At 37.8% G+C, this 12,876-nt stretch overlaps 1 protein-coding gene across 3 annotated transcripts in view; it reads right to left on the reverse strand.

Moving 5' to 3' along the window:
- Nucleotides 1-12,876, reverse strand: part of adgrl3.1 (adhesion G protein-coupled receptor L3.1) — a 192,976-nt gene that overhangs the window by 7,194 nt on the left and 172,906 nt on the right. For all 3 annotated transcript variants that reach the window (XM_053479673.1, XM_053479672.1, XM_053479671.1), the window contains exons 19-21: nt 10,100-10,268; nt 9,229-9,357; nt 7,034-7,130 (exon numbers count right to left, since the gene is read on the reverse strand). In XM_053479673.1, the coding sequence (XP_053335648.1) occupies nt 7,034-7,130; nt 9,229-9,357; nt 10,100-10,268 (395 nt within the window). The remainder of the gene's footprint in view (nt 1-7,033; nt 7,131-9,228; nt 9,358-10,099; nt 10,269-12,876) is intronic.

Genomic DNA, 12,876 nt, shown 5'->3' on the forward strand with positions numbered 1-12,876 from the left:
AAATAATTGCTTTTTGTCTAAAGGAAAAAAAAAATTCACTGACACCTTAATATCTCCGGCCTGCTTGGTCTCCACACCACGTGTCATACCAAGTGATGTTTCTTAGCTAGAAGGTGACTGAGCATGACAAGAAAACTTCCCACTCACATGTAAGTGTTCAATTTTGCTCAGGTCTGGTTTCATTTGATCATTAGATATCATTAGTACAAATCAAAGTTGACCTCAGTCTTTGATAAATGACATACGGTCAATGCTGCAGTGTTTATACATCATAATGGTTTTTGCAGCATTTTGTGCATGCATACAGTAAATAATGATCATCTTGTGCTGGCCCATGGATATGCACTGCCCATGTAGTTGTAAATCAGTAAAGAAAAAAAAAACATTCATCAGACAGTGTAGGGAGTTTCATTTTTTTGCTGTTAAATTGAGATACCGAAAAGGTCGTATACACCCAATGTCAATTGAGTCTACTGGTGTTAGTCTGGTATTAAAATGCTGTTAAATTTGTTGAAGTCTAGCCCAAGAACAAATACTGTATAATAGACTGAGTGACCACATATTTTGCTCATTAACCAAGGGTTAAAATATGACTTGAGGTAAATACGTAATACTTAAAAAAATGACAGAAATGTATCATTTTCCTTGGCCCTAACATGTCTCATAAAAAGGATGTAGCACTTCCTGTTTATGTCAGCTTGTGTTTCTGACTTGCTGCTGCTGGAATATGTCATTCTCTTTGATTTTTATTTTTTGTTGTTCCTCCCGTGATGTTCAGCACATCAGGTGACGGGTTCTGTCGTTTCTATAGCAACTGTTTTAAAAAGAAAAAAAAATGGGGATGAATTACTAGCCCAATGCCCAACCCTCCTCCTTTCTCATTTGGGCTTTGGGAGTGTATATATGTGTATAGGGTTAAGGGTCTTGCCCAAGAGCCCAACAGTGGCAACCTGGCAATGGCAGGACTTGAATCGCTGACCCTCCTAACTTTGATATACAAGCATGATTATTGGATTTACTGACATTATTGCTCAGCCTTGTCTCAGGTCTAAATGTTGATCTTATTAAAATATACTTTTGATCTTGACTCAGGCTTTTATTTGAACTCAATCTTGACTCCACCCCACTTAAGATTTGGTTTTGACTTGATCTTGAATAGTCTTGATCTTGTGACAATGGCAGTGATGAGCTTTACTCAATGCTAGTTATTTAGGCATTGGTCATGCTAGTTTCAAACAAACTTGCCTCAAGATATGATTAAGAATTGAAACTTACTTGCTTGATGAAAGCCACATTTAGCTGGTCTAACCAGTCTCTCTCAACCAGAGTCTTTTACTTTTTTTGGCATCTGGTAGGATTTGACTAAACCTCAAAGCTTGCAAGAAATATTGCCCCAGACATCACGCCAGGAGTGTAAAGACTGCAACAATGTTCATCTCCAATCAGCTAGCATTGTGACAGAGATTACCACCGCACTAGTCTGAACTTAACGACAACTGAATGAGCTTTGCACCAAACCACTGGAAAGCTTTTAAATGTTCTTTATGGTCCTTTGGATAATGCAACTCATTCATGCAACCAGATCTAGACTTATAAATAGTAAGTAAAGCTTTCTGAACTCTTTTTACATGCTTTGCCCTTTTTTTTCCAGAAAGAAGCTGGTAACACCCAGGGCTTTTACAGGTTGGACAAAGGTCTCTTCCTTTTTTCAGGTGTTGAACACCTCCTTTGGAATAGCATTTGAACTTCAGAGCAGAATATCAATTATCCTACCTGGGAGTGCACAGTAATCATGTGCAGTGACTATTTTATCTGAAAGGGCAAGAGTTTCTATACTTGGCACCAGCGGTTGTTATGTAGAAGTACGGTCTCTAATTTATGATATGTTGCTTTCTAGCTTTCATCAAGTCTGTTTAATAAGTTTCTTTCTTATTTCGCTGCTGCACTGTTCTTGAACTCCATGTCCACCGAGCAGTTTCCCTTCACAGTTGCAATTAAATCACTACATAAACTACTGCACTGTCATTTTACTTCCTCTAATTGCCTAGCCATGCTTGATACTTTCTCCAAAGGTGCTCTAATATAAACTGTTACTTGCTGGGTCTTGTATGAGCTTGTTATGTAGCATTTCATAATTACAGTGCTTTCCAAGTGAAAAGAGGGCACTGACAAATTAATCCGTATTGTCAATTTTTTTTTCTCTGCGCTGAAACGGTAAGTCAGATTCCAGAGAACAAAGAATGAGTTTTGATCATTCCTATGCCTTTGTTCATAACTGAAACTCAAACCTCTCAACACGCTGTCAGCTATGTCTCCCATGCCGTAAATGAGAGGGTTGAACTAGTAATCCTTCTGTGGACGCATGCAGGTTTCTGGCTTGACAGAAACTTTTAATTTATCATACCCATCTGGGCTATTAATAAGATTTAGCAAAATGAAACGGTTCCAGCAGGGGGATACAACGTGCAGCGCTTGGTCATGGTGTATTCATGTTAGCGTTTCATCCAGATGCTCTAGCGTGCTGGTGCCTGGTTAAAAACAACAGTGCAGTTTTAAAATAAAATGTAAAAAAAAGCCTAAGGAGACTGCTGAAATTAATGGAATTTGGTTAAGAACTGAGTAAAGTAAGAAAATGAGTGAAGTTGCAACCTAAAAAAGCACAATTTCTACACGAACAATGTGATGAGAACTCACAGGATTAGGACTAAACAGCTGTGTGGTCATAAAAAAACTAACTAAAAAAGCTTTAAAAGACTAAAAAGCATAAACATTTTTAATTTAGAGCAACAGAACATAGTTTTGTGGTCTGATTTGTCCAGATTGACTATATTTAGAGCGAAGGACACATTAGGGTAAGAAGGGAAGCGCATGAAGCGATGCACCCATTACTTCGGTTAGTCAGTTCTAGGTTCAGCAACATTATGTGGCAGTTGATGACCCAAAGGTATTGAGTAGTGATGGGTCATTCATGAACAATTCATTCTTTTTGAATGAGTCTTTATTGTGACACAGAAGAACGAGTAGTCTCGGAGAGTGATTCGTTCATTTTCTTTCGCAAAACCACTGTAGGTTATGTACAGGAAATAGAAATGAGTAGTTACCTTTGGTCTGAATGTACGTTCTTTTGTCACATGACTACCATAGAGCAGTGCAATAGATTTAAAAGAACGAACGACTCGGACCAGAAGATATGAGAGTTGGGGGTCTGTTTATTTTAAATGTAACATTTTATTTTATTTCTGATCAAAAGAACGAAATTAACTAAATGACTCAAAAAAAGATGTGTTCATTTTGATGAAGGAGATTCAAAGAACCGAGTCGCTAAAAAGATTCAAACTTCCCATCACTATTACTGAATGGCACGGGAGTCAAAAGGTTCTGAGAACATGAGGAATCATTTTCAGACATGAATTTTCCACCAGAATGGATGCTACAATTAAAGCCATTAAACAAAATTAGAGCATGCAACTTTTGTTTTTGTTTTTTTTGGTCAGGAAGTGTATGAAGCTTGACTGTGATAACTATTATGCCAGTAGGCTGCCTGACTTTGCTTTAGTTATTAGTTATACGTGAATCTGTTCTCAGTTTAATTCATCACACACTTAAAGAAAAAGTCTGACACTTGCTTTCCTGGTATTTAAGTGGCATGGGCAGTATCTCAAACAGAAGCTCTGGCAGATAAAAGTATTGTTTCCTACAAAAGTGAAAAAGGGATAAGGGTTAAAAAGTCACTTTTAAAAACGAGCCTCATTGTCGTCTCTTCACTCAACTGCTCTGCTCACACTTACACCTATGGCAAAAAATGGTGCTGATTCAGTCAGGTCAGTTTTGTTCTGTCGACTCCACTTCTTCTACTTAATGTCTTTTTATGAGGTGATTTAATCGTGTTAGAGCTGTACGAAGTGTGTACGAGCTTTCCTCGGTTTTGATGATGTGTCAGCGCACATTTTGGCACACTTAGTCTCAGGTACCGTTTCACTACCACTTGATCAAAGCCCGGCATTTTCTCAGTGGATATCTCTCGGCACTCTGAATGTTTTTACTCTAGCGCTTGTTAAACCGACTCCTTAAATGTGATGTTTGCAGGACGACAGCCAAGGCAAGGTTAGAAACTAGGCTAAGTAAAAACAAGTGCACATTGTTTTGGTGAAAAATATTCACATCTTCTTTAACCATCCAATTTGCAGAAATATTTCTTTAAAGCCAGATGAATTTATTATTTTCAATGATGTGCAATTAGTTTGCAAAATACACCGATCAGCCATAACATTACAATAAATAGGTTGTATTTGTGTACATTCCCATTGTGTATTGTATTGTGTACATTCACATTGTGCCACCAGGGAGGCTCTAGCCCCCTTCGGCGTATGACATCACAAGACCTCTCGGGATGTGCTGTGGTGTCTGGTACTGGGTCCTCTGGGTGCTGTGGGTTGCGGGGTGGGGCCTCTGTGGATAGGATTTGTTTGTTTGGCGCATCCCATGAGTGCTTACTGTAAGGCCGTACCGGTGGGCTCCTTGCCTATTGGGCCAAGCTTGTGCAAACTGCTGTAGATTGCATGTTCTGGTGCCTTTCTATTGTGGTCAGTGGTAAAAGAATTTTTGTGATTTGTGTTGCATTGGGTCAGCACGGTGGCTTTGTGGTTAGCACTGTGGCCTTGCACCTTCAAGATCCGGGTTTGATTCCCACCTCAGGTCTGTCTGTATGGAGTTTGCATGTTCTCCCCATGCTTGAAAAGTTTCCTCTGGGTACGCCAGTGTCTAGTCCAAAGACATGCAGATTAAGCTAACTAGCATTCCCAAATTGTCCATAGTGTGTAAATGTGTGTGAATATGTGTGTGCCCTGTGAAGTCCACTGGGACAGCCTCCAGGCCCCACATGACCCTGTATACAGGATAAAGCAGTGTAGACGATGAGTGAGTGAGCGAGTGTTTTATTGGATTTTCTGTGAGCTAGCTTTTGGTCCCCATGGGCATGGGTGAGCCTTGGGTACTCTTGATTCTGTCACCAGAGGTGGGCAGAAACGAGTTACAATTACTCTATTACATTTACTTAAGTAGGTTTTTGAAAAAAATTTACTTCTATGTTTTACTGCACCATACTCTTTACTTTTACTTGAGAAGATTTGCGAAGAAGAAATGCTACTATTACTCCGCTACATTCGGCTACACACGAATCTAACCATTAATTCTACACATTAGATATTCTTTGTTGTTACCAGAGAAATGCACCTGGTGGATCTACAGTATCACGTGACTGTGTTCCACCAATTAGAAGTAGCAAAAATAATCACATGACTCCGTTTGACCAATCAGCCGCAATAAAAATAACCACATGTGGTCAAATCTTCAGCCATGGTGGACAGTGAAGGAAACAAGTTGCGGTTAGTTTAGCTTTATTTAGTTAGTTTTATTTAATGTTGCAATGTTAAAATATATAATTAGCAAACAAGCTAAAGGCTAAAAAATATAAGGTTCCTATATTGGTTCTGCTGGACACAGTTTATGATAAACTTTACCATAAACTGTGTAAAGATATACTGTATATTCACAGTTGCCCTCTAAATGACTCAGCAGAAAATAACATTAGTTCTAATGTTATTTTCTGCTGAGTCATTTGGAGGCCAATTGAATATGCAGTATATCTAACACTGGACATAGTTTACACTGTTTAAACATACATATGTTACTTACAGTAGGTATTTGTTTTAAAAGCTTTTTGTTAAAGTGAGATTGGGAAATTAATGTTTTTTTTGTTCCTTAATTTGCTATTTTGTAAAAATAGTAAGTTTTATTATATAATTTTATTTATTTCATTATTTGGAAATGTGAGAAATTGTGCATTTATTTATCATTTTGTTCTAAAAAGTTACTCAGTACTTGAGTAGTCCTTTCACCAAATACTTTTTTACATCTACTTGAGTGATATTATTTTAAAAAACAGCTACTCTTACTTATGTAGCATTTTTGGCTACTCTGCCCACCTCTGCCTGTCACCAGTTTAGGTGTTGTTCAGTGGTCATAATGTTATGGTTGATCAGTGTATAAGCTACTGTATATAACACAGCTTGTTCCTCAGTAAACACCACAAATATATATATAAAAAAAAGAAAAAACACCTTTATATACATTGTTCTTGCTGCCAAGTGAGTGTGTCCCTGGTGAACAATCTGCTTCACGCAATACACATTTCCTCATCTGCTTCAAGTGGCCACTCATGTTGTAGATGATAGGCCTTTTCTGAGTTGTGAAAGGAAGTCAACAAGCACATAAAAACAAGCGGTACAATCTGGGGAGGTGAATTTTATCATCAGATGCTCTATAACTACAGGGCAAGTGCGGTGCAGTTAGGGTGAATATATCCGTCTACAGTATGCTGCGTATTCAAGGAAAATTTTTTTTCGTTTTTGTGTTTTTTTTTTCTTATTACTAGATGAGGACATTTGCTTTCTTTTTTTCTTAGATTTTTTAATTTGCTTATTTCTTTTTAAAAAAATGGCACGTTAAGGAGAAAATCAGATTACCCTTCAGGCATAACGAAAACAGACAGAGATTGCTGATAAGCAGAAAACGTGCACACACACACACACACACACACACACACACACACAACAGATGTCCATTGCAGCTGGACTGCAGGGAGATTTAATATCAGCAAATCAGGAAAAAATGTACTGATGCTGTTCCAGGATCTTTCTCTGTTTCATTCACACACACATACATACATACACACACACATACATACAGTACACACACACACACGCATACATACACACATGCACAAACACGTCAGCTAGCGCACACAGCTTTGCGGAACAGCAGGACAGATTGCAGAAATCACTCGCAGTGGTCAAAATGTCACTTCTGTGTTATTTTCCATAATTAAAAATAATAATAAAAAAAAATTTATAATACTAATTAAAACCTTTACATTTTCTGTACATGTTGAAATGAGTTATTGATTCGTCTTCATGAAATGTTTTACCCTGGGCTAGGATGCTTTCTTGTGTCTGTGTGCATGTGTGTGTGTTACCTCTGTTGAGAGTGGCTGAGCTGTTGATATCTCCCGTGATAAAAGCCGACTCAGACTGCTTCCTCACCGTATCGTTCCACATCCTCCGAATGCGGCTCTGAAAAAGAGAGAGAGAGAAAAAAATAGTGAGAAAGACAAGAGTTAATCTGTAAACAAAAAAATCAAACCATCTGTCTCTCTCTAAAACACTAAGCTTGTTTTTTTGTCTAGTGAATCCCACCGGAGTGTGGAAAAGGAAAGTATTTCTGTGGGATCTTTCAACGCTTCGTTTCTATTTCGACCGCTGATGTGATGAAACACTGAAAGTTATTTCGGAGTGGGGCATGAGAAAAGGGATTCAAATAAGCAGAAGAAATGGGAAAAAATAGATAGGAGGGGAGGAGGAGGAAGGCAGGAAAGGATTAACAATGTTGATGGATTAAACTTGTACGTTTGTTGGTGTATAAATACACCAGAGTGCCGCCTAATGCTCGATTCTGATTGGTCAGAAGGAGTTTATTTAGTTTCTAATAAAGCAGCTTTTGCTACAGTATATAGCAGCTGCAAAGTTTATTAAGCACTTGTGCTTACATCTTATTGTTTCTACAGTAACTTACGCAGGGAGGTCTATAGATGACACGAACACTTCTAAATGTCACACAGAAACACAGAATACAGAAACATTTACTCACTCGTCATCTATACCTCTTTATCCTGTATACAGGGTCGCCAGGGACCTGAAGCCTATCCCAGGAGACTTACAGTAGGGCAGGACGCGGGGTTCACCCTGGACAGGGTGCCAATCCATCTCAGGGCACATACACACCCTATGCTCATTCACACATTACGAGCAATTTGGGAACACCAATTAGCCTTATCTGCATGTCTTTGGACTGTGGGAGGAAACCAGAGCACGCAGAGGAAACCCACCAAGCACTGGGAGAACATGAAAACTCAATACTTAAAAGGAGTATTAAAGAGTAATAGAAAGACAAAAGTGTAGTAAAATTTTGTTTACACTTTTATTACTGAGTGTAATAAAAAAGTAAAAGTACTGGTGCTTTAGTGAAATTTTAGTAAAGTTACCAGTATAAAACTCTATTTAAGTAAAAGTAAAAAGTAGCTCATTAAAAGTTGACTAAGAGTAAAAGTTACCTGAGTTCATTTTTTTTTTTAACAGCAGGGGTGGGGGGGGATTCAAGTGTAGTTCAAAAAAGACAAGCGGAAATAAATCTGAAACAAGTTATTTTTAATTATAGGAACATAATAAAGCTGTTGCCTTTCTTCTGCTTGAAACCAAAGTGGTCACTTAAATATAGCATTTCGATTTCAGCTAGTATTTTTTATAAATTTTCTACTCAGTAACAAGTATGATTTAAAATGTAGCCAAGTACAATACTTCTAACAAAATATAAAATTACAGATTTTGAAAACTACCTTAAAAAAAAAGAAGCTCACAAAAAACCCACATAATTACAGCAACGTGAGTAAATAATAAGTCTTTACTTTCCACCTTTTATACCTCACTTTGAATTCACTCCTTATCCAAATGTGCTGTTTTATGTCTATCTAAATGAGCTCCTGCTGAGCCACGCCCACTGAGCAAAAAGCCAGGGCAGAGCCTTTTCCTATATGAGGTCACACTAGGAAAAAAAAAAATCTAATTATCTTGTTTAATCTTCTGCCAATACAAAAAAAAGGTTAAAAATGCAGGAAATGTTTTTCTCTTTTCTTTCTTTCTTTTCAAATTATTTACCTGTACATGCACATCAAAGTCTAAAATGACTAAAGGGTGAGTTTTGCATAAAATGACCCTGTTAAATATTCAAGACAAACCGGTTATACCATTTTTTTATCTGCATTTCTTTCTTTTACAAAAACTTCAAGAAAGAAATAGGGGAGAAAAGAGTGGCTTGTAAAGAAAACAACTGTTCAGATGTAAGTGATAACAGGCAAGTTTCATTATTCCCAGACATTCCCTAACATTACAAGTGACTATGAATGTCTAAAACTGAGCCAGTTTATGTGTGAAATTGATTTTTAAAAATCTTGGCAAACTGCTGTCATATATGAGGAATAAAACACTTCGTTGTGCACACTTCATGTGCTAACAATCACTTTGTTTCTCTGCTCTCCTGCGTTTTATAATGAACCCCACATCGGAACAGTGTGTGCATTTGTGTGTGTGTGAGTGTGTGTGCGTGTGTGTGTGCTACCTGAGAGTTCGTAGAGTAGCGTCCAGGTGTCCGCGCTGTGTTGGTCTTGGTGGAGGTTGAAATGGTTGACTCTACACTCTTTCCACTGCAGCAGTGTGTACGAAGGCACCTGCCATACTCCTTCCGCACCTAATCACACACACGAAAACGCAAAGAAAGAAAAAGCGTGAGAGAGAAAGAGAGGGTGTACACGTTAGTGTTGTGATCAGACAGCCAATTATAAACAGACATCTTTTTCATATGACTTTAATAGTTAGCATGCTGGCTGACCTTTTCCTCTGGAATAAATGCATCAATAGCTCATGGCCACACACTCAGAAACGCACATAAACTCACTCCCTTCGATTGAGTTATTAAGCATCAGGGACTCGAAATGCATCGGCGAATTCGAAAAACCTCGCCACTCAAGCATTAACGTGGCTTATCAGAACCAGACTCCCACTTGCACTCGCAATAATAAGGCTGTAATTGCTTTTTAACTAAGTTAAGACAGACGCCACGTTACTGTTTGCGCAGCTGTTGTAGCCGGTTGTACCCGACCTGCATGGAAATATGTAGCGTTTCATAAGAGGGTCTCGACGGGTGAATCACATCGCAGACCCCGCCAAGGGGATTTTAAGCAACCAGGGTTTGAGAAGGTTTCATTTCTCATTTCTGCCTCAGCAAACACAAAACTTTATTAACTGTATCTACCAAGATCTGCTTTTTTTCCCGGAGTTTTTGTATCTGACTATTCACTAACTAACATGTTGGTATAAAAGTGAGGACAGTAAGCCTTGACCCACTAACAGATATAAATAAATACACCATAAATATGTAAATGTGTGCGAATGTGTGATGCTTTATTGTTGTTTTTAAACGTGATGCTTACCTTCTTCTGCAGAATGCAGTGGAAAATAAAGATGAACATCCCTTGCAGCGAGTTAAAGATGGTGAAGAGGTATGCCATAATCACCGTGTTCTCATTAATGTACATGAGACCAAAAGCCCAAGTCAGGCCGAGCAAGCACAGCAGGGCGATAGCACCAATCACCCATGATCTAAGAGTGAGAGAGAAAAACAAAGGAAAAGAGGCAGAATGAGACAGGGTGTAGGGGGGAGGAAAAATTACTGCAAGAAGAATTACGCACACACACAAAACCCAGAGAGTAAAAGAAGAAGAAGAATACAGGACCTCATTAATGACTCAAGCCAGTTTACATTATCTAGGGAGGTTATGATGTCGTTGTAGTGGCTTGTATTTGGAGTGGAACAACGGCAAGAGCGGAATATAAACAAGCCGCGAGTGGGGGTCATTATTCGCGCGGAATCAAATGTCCTGCTGGCTGCCGCCTCGACGGCTTCGCGTCTGCTAGGGTGTACTTAGCGCTGAAATTCACAACCACTTACAGATGCCATTTATGCGTTAAGGTCATCCTCATTCACTCACAAACTCTCACGGTGTGTGTAAATCATTTATACCGAGTCCCACATTACAGTGACAGTAAAGTATGACATTAAGCCTTGATCATTAGCCATAGTGAGACTTTGAGCTGGGAGGGGGGGGGGGGGGACTAGAGAAAGAAAGTGTATCATGGAAGAAAAGCCATTATGTTAATCTATGTTCATCCTAGCAAGTAACAAATCGTTCATGTTGGTTGCTGTTTATTGTTTGTGAGTATACATTTTGTTCCTGGGCTAATGCGAAACAGCAAAGCTATTATTTAGCTTCTAATGCTACTTATCCGTGAGAAAACTGATCGCCTGTGGTACATGTTATGCACTTAACTTTACAGACAGATTAGCAACCAAGCTCTATAGGCTTCATCTGCTCACCACAATTCCACCTGCAATATGCACGATTATTCACAATTTTTGTAATATTTACATTTACGTATTATGCAAGTGCAATGTTGGTATCACGAAATGCATGACAAACTGGTTAGAGGAACAGATTATGCAGTTAAATAATATCTCAAACATTAACATATGTACTGAAGGCAGGGCTCGAACTCAAATCCACACATTCAGAAATCAACAATCTAGATCCTTAGCGGTCTGGGCCACCACTTCCACGTCTTACATTTAATGTATTTTCGTAAAAATAATTTCCCTTGAAGGTAACTCAAGCACACAACTTTGCCCTTGTTTGGTTTTGTCCAAACTTCCATCTAGAACCTTTCTTTATTGAAACTTGCTGTTCAGTACACCTGGCGATGTTTCCTCAGTCATCTTATTATCCGTGCTAAATGTGCAATTATCAAACTGTGCTACAATTATGGGAAGCCATTAGGGTCAAACTTTGTCAAAAATTAATGCGTTAAAATTTCTATATTAATCACATGTGTTAACCTGGAGAAGCATGGTGCAGATGTAATTTTAAACCCAGGAAAGTAAATTAGCTGACTTAACCAAGCACTTCAGAAAAAATTTAAGCAAATCCCATGAACGTGTGTCCGGGATTGAAAATTAAGTTCAGCGATTCTAGTTTCCTGAACACGAAGTAGCTCGGCTTCATTAAGGGATCCTTATGTGTCTCGCATCCATCTCACATGCAATTATGTTAATTATATCGCTGAAGGCAAATCATTGAACCAGAACAGATCTTTCATTTTATTTACCATCTCTGATTTAATTAGTAAAGGGACAAACTGGTTGTTCGTGTCTGTGTGGTCAAAAATCTAATCATAGCCACTTTAAATTGGTGAGTTTTATTTATAGTCATAAACAAAATAATTTATGCTTAAGCATTGCCACGATTTGGCTATATTACTACATATAATATTTATTAATATTAATAAATGCTATGTCGAACTTTAAATGTTATGTAGAGTTTTACTAAAAAAAAAAAACTAAAAAAAAAAAACAATAAGATAACTGACAAACAGACAAGAAAAGGATTCAACACAACACAAACCACTTGTGTACAGGGAAAAGTTCACCATCACAGATTTATAGTGAACTCGGATCAAACAAAGGAGAGGATTCCGGACGTTCTGATTGGCCAGGAAACCTTACCAGTGGAAGTGTGTAAGTTTCAAGCTTCAAAAGATTTCTGGAATAATAAGAGTAGGAATGGGAAAGACAGAGAGGCAAAAAAGTGAGAGATGAGTCTGATGAATGATTCATCAGCATCATAAATAAACTAAAGCCGAACCCAAAGAGATGGAATACATAAAAGGGAAGGAAGGAAAATAAATAAATACAGAAATATACACATTTCAAAACGTAATATCATAAAATCGTTTCTCTTTCCTGTTATTGTTTACAATTTCACACTTAAAGAAAATTCAAAGAGTTTTTCTTTTTTATCACATGAAGTGTGACACCAATATTGTATATATACACATACCATATGTATATACCAAAACCAGAATGGTATATATATATATATATATATATATATATATATATATATATATATACATACCATATGTATATACCCAAACCAGAATGTTTTCAATATAATGCATTCGTTCATGCCAAGAGATGTGTTTATAGTTCATATTCTTGTTAATATACGTATTCAAGTCACTTTTTCTACTTTAGAGGAGATAAATTTGAAGTGTCAGGTCCAAAAATGTTTCCTTTAACTCCTTACCTCAGGGTGGCGTTTTTCAGTGTATACTATAATCACTGCCTTGAAACACAAACATAAAAAAACATGCA

This window comes from Clarias gariepinus, chromosome 20 (assembly GCF_024256425.1).
Source record: "Clarias gariepinus isolate MV-2021 ecotype Netherlands chromosome 20, CGAR_prim_01v2, whole genome shotgun sequence".
NCBI lineage: Eukaryota > Metazoa > Chordata > Actinopteri > Siluriformes > Clariidae > Clarias > Clarias gariepinus.